The sequence below is a fragment of the Aspergillus niger genome, assembly GCF_000002855.4.
Source record: "Aspergillus niger supercontig An07".
Taxonomy (NCBI): domain Eukaryota; kingdom Fungi; phylum Ascomycota; class Eurotiomycetes; order Eurotiales; family Aspergillaceae; genus Aspergillus; species Aspergillus niger.
This window is the reverse complement of record NT_166523.1, coordinates 1,772,665-1,781,649: the sequence shown is the minus strand read 5'-3', so window position 1 is coordinate 1,781,649 and position 8,985 is coordinate 1,772,665. Positions and strand designations below refer to the sequence as shown.

The 8,985-nt window shown below is 49.3% G+C and overlaps 5 protein-coding genes across 5 annotated transcripts, besides 1 other annotated feature; 4 read left to right on the top strand and 1 right to left on the bottom strand.

Moving 5' to 3' along the window:
• Nucleotides 1–924: 924 nt before the first annotated feature.
• An07g08200 (uncharacterized protein) lies at nucleotides 925–1,402 on the top strand (the record flags this gene model as incomplete). Its single annotated transcript, XM_059748633.1, has 2 exons — nucleotides 925–1,209; nucleotides 1,307–1,402. 2 exons carry the CDS (start codon nucleotides 925–927, stop codon nucleotides 1,400–1,402), a joined length of 381 nt encoding a protein of 126 aa, XP_059601045.1.
• Nucleotides 1,403–1,654: 252 nt separating this feature from the next.
• Nucleotides 1,655–2,887, bottom strand: An07g08190 (uncharacterized protein; the record flags this gene model as incomplete). Its single annotated transcript, XM_059748632.1, has 7 exons — nucleotides 1,655–1,674; nucleotides 1,714–1,868; nucleotides 1,926–2,069; nucleotides 2,126–2,290; nucleotides 2,349–2,549; nucleotides 2,600–2,719; nucleotides 2,817–2,887. The coding sequence occupies 7 exons, from the start codon at nucleotides 2,885–2,887 to the stop codon at nucleotides 1,655–1,657; spliced, it is 876 nt and encodes a 291-aa protein (XP_059601044.1).
• A 562-nt stretch (nucleotides 2,888–3,449) lies between these two features.
• On the top strand, nucleotides 3,450–4,225 carry An07g08180 (hypothetical protein; the record flags this gene model as incomplete). The annotated part of the gene is made up of 3 exons (XM_059748631.1): nucleotides 3,450–3,792; nucleotides 3,888–3,941; nucleotides 4,038–4,225. 3 exons carry the CDS (start codon nucleotides 3,450–3,452, stop codon nucleotides 4,223–4,225), a joined length of 585 nt encoding a protein of 194 aa, XP_059601043.1.
• Nucleotides 4,226–4,666: 441 nt separating this feature from the next.
• On the top strand, nucleotides 4,667–6,546 carry An07g08170 (uncharacterized protein; the record flags this gene model as incomplete). The annotated part of the gene is made up of 3 exons (XM_001391855.3): nucleotides 4,667–4,817; nucleotides 4,886–5,194; nucleotides 5,405–6,546. The coding sequence occupies 3 exons, from the start codon at nucleotides 4,667–4,669 to the stop codon at nucleotides 6,544–6,546; spliced, it is 1,602 nt and encodes a 533-aa protein (XP_001391892.3).
• Nucleotides 6,547–7,192: 646 nt separating this feature from the next.
• Nucleotides 7,193–8,381, top strand: An07g08160 (uncharacterized protein; the record flags this gene model as incomplete). Its single annotated transcript, XM_059748630.1, has 2 exons — nucleotides 7,193–7,304; nucleotides 7,408–8,381. The coding sequence occupies 2 exons, from the start codon at nucleotides 7,193–7,195 to the stop codon at nucleotides 8,379–8,381; spliced, it is 1,086 nt and encodes a 361-aa protein (XP_059601042.1).
• A 548-nt stretch (nucleotides 8,382–8,929) lies between these two features.
• Nucleotides 8,930–8,971: a sequence feature (Short protein (An07g08150, CAK39631.1) was converted to a misc_feature.).
• Between the last annotated feature and the right edge of the window lie 14 nt (nucleotides 8,972–8,985).

Below are 8,985 nucleotides of genomic sequence, written 5' to 3'. Positions count from 1 at the left end.
CAAAAACAAATCTCCCGATTTGGTATGGCGTGCACGGGCATGTGACTGTTACTCTCCGATGCCCGGTCCAGTGACGTCGATCCCTATCTCAGCCACAGAGAGAGAGATCTCTCTCTGTGGCTAAGCCACTCGTAGTATTAGCCATCTGTCCGATCGATCAATAGATATGAGACAGACAAGTTCCTCATTTCAGTAACATGTGCAGAGAATATATCAATAGCCCGCTGCTGCTTGCCGCTTAGTGTACAATAGTAGATGCCGTGAGTCCACGGAAATAGTACTCTGGGGGCTGCATGTACACCTGAAGACTGTTCAACCTTGTGACGATTATGTCTATCCAAGATCTGATCTAACTCTTCATCAGTCCATTCTATACAAGTTTATTTATCCATGTCGATATTCAAGTTATTTTTACTAGTAATCGGACGTGGCTGAACCGCTCAATCCAGCTGGTACTACCGTTAGTATATATTGACAAACATATAGTCCGTCGTACTACGACTTACTATCTTATCAGAATCGCATGCGGGGACTTGGTCAAAACGCTAGGATCCAGAATAATTTTACTCGCTTAATAAATTTGCAGCAGATGACTGAATATCTGCGTATTAATCCACTAATCATTAAGATCAAATACAAAGTTGGAAAGTAGACACATTCCGTGTGATTGGAGGTCGGATACGACCCCCCCGGTCACGGGAGTCCTTGAAGGACAAAGAGTCCGACGCGATCGACAAGCATTTCTAACTGTCTCATGGAGGGGTCAAGGATGACCAGTCCCACCACCCACTCACTAGCGTCGATTATCGCCTACCTATATGACTAGAATCCGAATCTACAACACAATCAACGACTATTAAATCCCTTATCACCCCTCCCACAAGTGAAAACTGGAAACGGCATCATCAAACTAAGAAAATCAAAATGGCGGACGCCGAGCCCCTCTACGTCTACAAGTTGATCCCGTCGACATCTCCGGTCCGGGAACCTCTCCCCGATCGGTTGCCGGTTAGCGAGCTGGATGAGAAATCGGGATTCGTACACCTCTCCACAGCATTTCAAGTACCAAATACTCTCAAAATGTTTTTCAAAGATGAGCCGCTGGTCTACGTGCTCAGGATTCCCTTTGAGGGCATAGCCGGCCAGGTCCGGTGGGAAAATCCTGAGGGGACGGTCTGCGGGCCGCGACCGAAAGAGGGCCTGTTCCCAGTATGTTTCCTCAGCAGCAGCCCTCCCCGCATGGATACAGAGATGAAGAATGGAACTAATCAGATTTTCTGAATAGCATCTGTACAATGATCTCAAGCTGGGTAAGGATGAGATAGAGACTGTTGCTATCTGGAAGAATGATGAGGGCTGGGATAAAGCCCTCCTGCAGGCAAAACCATGGCTGCTGTATTGATCGCATTACAAACTACTCGAATCACCTGAACTATCATACATGTACATATTTTCACATCAAGTGGCTAAGAGGTACAGGGACGTCCTGAGCTAACAGTTTGAAATGAAGAAAATGCCAAAGTTACGTTGGCTTATGGTGCTTGACACTGCACTTTTGCCTTGTGTGGCTTCATAGACGTCTGTTGTCGACCTTCACGATTTATCTCAATCCCCTAGAGGATAGCAGTGCAAGACTTGGCCGTCTATCTCCCAGTCAGTAAGTGTAAGGATAGACTGGTAGTGTTTGTCATCAGGGGGCGAAGAATTACTCACAGAAGAGTGCAGCATCTGCGCTGGCCAGGAAAATGAAGCTTGTCGCGACCTCGCTTGGTTGGCCAGGTCGGCCGATGGAAGATCCAGCGCCCCAGTTCTCCATCTGTTCAGGCTCCCGAGTATCGACCTGAATAGGAGTATAAACTGGACCGGGACTGCCGAGATAGCAGTGAGCATATGTCTTGACACTCAATATGGACCCTCAAACTTACGCCACTGCATTAACGCGGATACCCTTGGGTTTCAGCTGTGCTGCCAGTGATCTTGTAAAGCTAACAATAGCACCTTTAGTCGCACTATAGTCAACCATACCGCTTGTTCCTCGGAATGCCACGGTAGATGTGGTATTGATTATGCTGAAAACAAAGTTAGCCATAAGCAGCTTGTTCCATTAGAAGATGGAGAAACTGACGAGTCGCCCTTGGACAGATGAGGAAGGGCAAATTTTGTGATAGCGAACATTTGAATGATATTGCTCTCGAAGGTGCTGGTAACGTTGTCGAGATCGATTTGCGCGAAATCCTTGCACATGTACTGCTTGGAGGCGTTGTTGACGAGAATATTTAGTTTTTTATACCTGAGCTTAGTATGAGATGAAGCTTCGTAGATAGACTGGTGATAACAAGAGCACGCACGTGTTTATATGCTCTTCAACAGCTTTGCGACACGTTTCGCGACTTCTCAAGTCTCCGCTGAAGAGGTGGCATGATTTGCCCTCGGCCTCAACCATCTTCTTGGTATCCTGAGCATCCTCTTCTTCTTCCGGTAGGTAGACAATGGTGACGTCGGCCCCTTCGCGAGCCATCAAGACCGCGACCGATCGGCCGATTCCGGAACTACGAGCTTGTAAATTGTTTGACATCCCATGACAGGATAGGAGACATACTCGCCGCCGGTGATGAGAGCCTTCTTGTCCTTCAGTTTTCCAGAACCGACATACTCGACGAAAGTACCGCTCGACTCTAATTTGGTTGCTTCACTTGCTGGTGCCATTTTCTTCTCTAACCTGAGATTGTATCTTAGCTCTGCTGACCTCCTTGAAGAATTTCTAGAGAGGAAGCTAATCGAAGTAACGAAGAGAGAGGCTATGAAAGGGAAATTACCCTGGCTTATTCTGGGATTGAGCTGCCTGTGGCGGCTGGAAGACGCCTTCTTTGCCAATTGCGGATGCCATTCTGACTATTAACCGTGCGATATGAAAGCTATGAGAAGATATTGCTTGAATAGTGAGAAATTTATGGCTTTGGCGCTATATATATAAGTCGGACAGCTTTTTTTGCCTTCTGTCACCCTGGCGTCATAGTCGTACTACGTAACCAGGTCCGCGAACCACATCTCCGCAATTCACCTCTCGACCTGATCATAGCGCACTAGGGAAAATGCTAAGTCGATTAAACTAAGATTTTGAATTCATTTAGCGTATTGCAGTATTACTTATCACTATCTTCAAGTTCTATTCCATGCTTATACTCGCCGCCCGGCCGGGTCAGTGCTACAGTTCAGACACCATGCTTGACTAGATAGCGCCGAGTAGAATGTAAGCCTATGCATTCACATTACAGTATAAGGAAGCCTAGTCAATAGAAATGACCGATTCCAAGGGAGTGATTATTAGACATTTCAGCGAAAATTGATCAGCCGCATGGGAAGCCGTAAATGTAACCCTTCCCTTCAAGTTATACGAATCAGCCATACTGCGCCCATCAACAAGCCTCAACACCAAGTGGGGAAATGCCATGACTGTAACACCGTCTGCAACAGAAAGCAGCACTCTTGTTTGGAAAGCCTTGTTATACACATTTGTAATTAGTCCTTTCTTCTTGAACTGGATATCGTCTGGCTTACAGTATATGTCTTCCGTCTCTAAAGCTCCATCGGCCCGCGGACGATTCTCACAAGGAGCAAGAAACAAGATACGAATCATAGATCAGATGAGTCGGTGGTCCCAGCATACCAACTCATTGTCTAAGTACACTTACCACACACCAACGTGTCTTGGCCAGTGCGTCTGGCTTGTGGATTATATAAAGATCTTGGATGCTTGGACTACAGTGCGGGGAGAGGATTTAGTTAGTCTAGGTAGTATACGGTGTATGCAGTACCACTTGGACCAACTTAAGCAGACCAATGATGGGTACTATATGCTGAGAATCGCAGTGTATCTGAATCAGAAGGGGTCATCAATGCAACGATCCAATTAGATTTCACGATACTCCAGCAAGCTCGTTGTATCGTTGCATGCATCCAAGACAAGGCATCTTAGTTATCTTATCAGAGAGGCTAGTAGCCACTAACCCCATCTTGGCGTATGCGCGAAGTCAAAGGTACAGGAAAATACGGAGTTTATAGAGAAGAAAAACTTCATGTGGAAAAGACTGTGAAAGGCAACCCCTCTCATGACCAGTCAGTAGCAGTACTAAGTACTACTACTATGTCATTGCAATTGCCGCAAGCAGCGATTGGGCATTACTCCATGGGAAGTTTAACCCCGAACCCCGCGACTGTTCCTTAGGAATTGATAAGCGGGACTGCAAAAATTTTCAGAGGGACTACGTACTATTATTAACCATCAGTCAGGAAAGAATAATTTGGTTCCTTCAATGTCACCCCCTCCTCGCTCACCGCCTGGCCTGATTTCGTTTAGCAGCCAATCACAAGGCCAAACAGGCAGCGGCAAGGCGAACCATACCCGTTGCGGCATGAATTCTGCAGGGATCGCTAGCGTGTGCGGCAGAAGTCAAAAGCCAATTTTTTTCTCCTCCGATTTTTCTTCCTTTTTCTTTCTTTCTTTTCTTTGGGAAAGGAAGACTTTCTCCATCAACAGAACGTTTCTATCGTCGATCTGTTGATTATTTTTTGTTCTTGACTCTTATCATTCTTTTTGACGAGTTACGATAGAACCGGTAGAGTCTTCACCATGCCTATCTCCAACGGTGACTCTCTTGGCCGCGCCATGCAGGCCGAGATCCAGGACCACACCAAGGCCCTGGAGGTCCTGAAAACCTACACTACCCAGGATGGTCTGGACGTTGACACCCTGCTTGACTCGGACAAGCACGGAGCGTTGACCTACAACGACTTCCTTATCTTGCCCGGATACATCGGTAAGACGAACACCTTGAGTTGCTGGTGATTCTTGTTCGTGCTCGGTTGCTTATACGCCCCATCACAGGCTTCCCTGCCTCCGATGTCACTCTGGACACTCCCGTCACCAAGCGTGTCTCTCTGAAGGTTCCCCTTCTGTCCTCTCCCATGGATACCGTTACCGAGCACAACATGGCCATCCACATGGCTCTGCTGGGTGGTCTGGGTGTTATCCACCACAACTGCGCTCCTGAGGAGCAGGCCGAGATGGTCCGCAAGGTCAAGAGATACGAGAACGGTTTCATCTCTGATCCCGTTGTCCTTTCTCCCAAGGCCACTGTCCGCGAGGCCAAGGAACTTAAGGCCAAGTGGGGCTTCGGTGGTTTCCCTGTTACTGGTAAGTTTTTGACTTGACTTTTCTTCTTTTCAGTTCTTCCCATTCACAGTGATGATCATCCTCTTTTCTATTATAACTTTCGTTCCACTGGAGCAGCGAGAGCAGCACTGTAGAGAAACAGATTTTATCTGACCCTTGTGTTACTATCATGACATGTTCACTCTTCCTGGTTCGAGTCAGACTTGATTCTAACTGTATTTGAATGAACAGAGAACGGAACCCTCCGCTCCAAGCTTGTTGGTATTGTCACTTCCCGTGACATCCAGTTCCACCACGACCTTGATGACTCCGTCACCGCCATCATGTCCACTGACCTCGTCACTGCCCCCGCTGGCACCACCCTGGCCGAGGCTAACGAGGTCCTCCGTTCCTCGAAGAAGGGCAAGCTCCCCATCGTTGATGAGAACGGCAACCTTGTCTCCCTGCTGTCCCGCAGCGACTTGATGAAGAACCTGCACTACCCCCTCGCCTCCAAGCTCCCCCAGTCCAAGCAGCTCATCGCCGCTGCTGCCATTGGTACCCGTGAGCAGGACAAGACCAGACTCAAGCTCCTTGTTGACGCTGGTCTCGACATTGTTATCCTGGACAGCAGCCAGGGTAACAGCATGTACCAAATTGAGATGATCAAGTGGATCAAGCAGAACTTCCCCGAGATCGACGTTATCGGTGGTAACGTTGTCACTCGTGAGCAAGCCGCAGCTTTGATTGCTGCTGGTGTCGATGGCCTGAGAATTGGCATGGGCAGCGGCAGTGCTTGCATCACCCAGGAGGTTATGGCTGTTGGCCGTCCCCAGGCTATTGCTGTCCGCAGCGTCACCGCTTTCGCTGCTCGCTTCGGTGTTCCTTGCATCGCTGACGGTGGTGTCCAGAACGTTGGTCACATCGTCAAGGGTCTGGCTATGGGTGCCTCCACTGTCATGATGGGAGGTCTCCTTGCCGGTACCACCGAGTCTCCTGGCGAGTACTTCATGAGCAAGGAGGGTCAGCTCGTCAAGGCCTACCGTGGTATGGGCAGTATCGCCGCCATGGAGGACAAGAAGGCTGGCGCTGGTTCCAAGGACAGCAAGGCCAGCAACGCTGGTACTGCTCGTTACTTCTCTGAGAAGGACGGCGTCCTGGTTGCTCAGGGTGTTGCTGGCTCCGTTCTCGACCGTGGTTCTGTCACCAAGTTCGTCCCCTACCTCGTTGCTGGTGTCCAGCACTCCCTGCAGGACATTGGTGTCAAGAGCCTTAAGGCTCTGCACGAGGGTGTGGACAACGGAACTGTCCGCTTCGAGATGAGAAGTGCCAGCGCCATGGCCGAGGGTAACGTCCACGGTCTCCACAGCTACGACAAGAAGCTCTACTCTTAAGTGGTAAAAGCTTAAGAGCCAAAGTTTCTTGTTTATTTCCTTATAGTTTTTTTTTTATATCAAGAGCCTTTCTGTTGATACGTTTTGTTACATGATGATATGTGGCTGTTACGAAAACAAAAGCTCGGGCATGGGGAACAGGAGTTCGACTTGCGGTGACGCACCGACTTGGTTAGGGTTATTCAATGCATTACGCCTTTTTCGATGATTCTATACATGATCCTAGACTTCCTACGGCAGTATCAATACCATTATATCTGTCAGTAAACTTCTGTCCAGTGTTGTAGATCCGTCGGTGGTAGATATTGTCAGTAATGATAGGCGGTCGGTTGCCGAAAACGCGGGGTCGCAGTAAGCCTTGCCGCAGCACCGCTGCAGCTCGGCTTCTGCTATGCCCCTTGTGGATTCTGTTTACTCTGGGCTCCAATAATCTTTCTCTGTCGTTGCAATCCCTCACCTATCTCATCACCACAAGGATCTGCTGACACTAATGTCTGCGCTTCTTTGGATGAACTACGATGATAGCCTGCGAATTCTTACCCCGGCTGCAAGTTGCCCGAGGTAGCCGGCTTTTAGTTTCAGGCCCATCATATAGACCTACGCAACCCCGGATTCGATTCAAACCCTTCAATCATCCTATACAGCGATGCAGCTCTTCGGCTTCCAAGCCCCAGCAGACATCTACAGACCTGAATATGGCGTCTCGAAAAACTTCTTAAGGCCAAGTCTACGCCTGCCGAGCCTCGGCCCAGTTCCAGGTTCGTCATATGCCAAGCTTCGCCCGGCAGTCTCATTGTCCATTATATTCCTACTATATTGAACCCCTTACTCCTACAACTTGTGTCGCGTTGGGATCAGTAGAGCTCAGTGCTGACCTTATTCCCAGCGTAATCATCATCTCTCCGCGGAATGAGGTCCTTCTCCTTCACCGCGTCAAGACATCAACGTCTTACCCATCGGCACATGTCTTCCCAGGAGGAAACCTCTCCAGCCAGGACGGGCCATGTCCACCGGTAGATGACATCTCCCGCCACGATGACGGACCCTGGTATCGAAACGCCGCCATTCGCGAATTGTTCGAAGAAAGTGGCATTCTCCTGGCCAAGGACGCTGACTCGGGCAAGATGCTCGCTGTACCACAGGAGCAGCGTGAAGCTGGTCGACGCGCGATCCATCAACATAAGATGACATTCGCAGAATGGTTAAAGGAACAGCATCCCGCCGCAGTACCGGATACGGAAGGTCTGATAGCATTCACACGCTGGCTCACGCCCATCAGATATCCGAGACGGTATACGACCCAGATGTACCTGTACTTCTTACCATTGCCGATGGAGGTTGGGAAGCCCATTCTGGATGAGATCCCACATGAGGGTGAGAAAGAGGAGATTCAGATTCCGACGAGCGATGGCGGAGTGGAGATCTCTGAGGCGAGGTTCTTGCCTGCCTCGGAATGGATTCGCATGGCGCAGAAGGGTGAGGCCATTTTGTTCCCGCCTCAGTTCTTGCTGCTTCATTTGATGGCGGATTTCCTGGCACAGGGATCATCGGGGGTGGAGTCTGTTGAGGAGTTGAAGAGGCAGCGAGAGGAATTGTTGCAGTTCATTCATTCGGGCCAGCCGCCGTGGACGGACAAGTGTATCTGTCCGAAGGCGCTGCAGATTGCGTCTGATGGCCAGACGGTGATGAAGTTGGATCATCCTGGTCCGGAATTGGAGGGTACTGACCGGAAGGGAGATACGGAGCGGGTTGTACAGCTAAAGTTCATCAAGGGTGTTCCTCGGGAGCTTGTGGTGCGGTGGAAGAAGGATGTGTTTAAGGAGAGCCGTCTATAGCAGTGTCTGGGTGTATTTGTCAGTAGTTGGCTTACAGAATAGTGAATATACAGCATCTAGATGCCAGTTTATACCAATCAAGTTATCACGGTAAATGAAGTCCATCGGATGTCATCAACTCTCTGATGGAATTTACTGATATCTGAAGGTACTGACCATGTAAAAGAAGGAGACAGGGAACAGCCCAACTAAGTCTCATCGTCCGACTAAACCATCCATCATACTCCCTCTCTCGTCTATACAAAATACGGAGATACGCCCACTACCTCACCAGCCACATCCCAAGTTACTAAGAGTACCTACACCGCCTCACCAGTCCCTCCCTACAAAGTTGGTACTACTCACCGCCCACCCAATCCAGTCAAGCAAACCCACCCAGCCAAACCTTAGTCATCAGCCCTCGACAAACAATCACATGACCCACAACCCGCGTTCGCCAGAAAGATTCAAGTGGAATTTCACACGCACCGTCCGCCGCCAGTTTAACCCGCCAGCGCAAAACCTCTCACCGTCGTCAACCTCAACCACCCCCCCAAACAACCGTCAAAATGGAGAACGAGAAGGGAGAGATCGTCGATCTGTATGTATCCATTCCTTCCAAAAC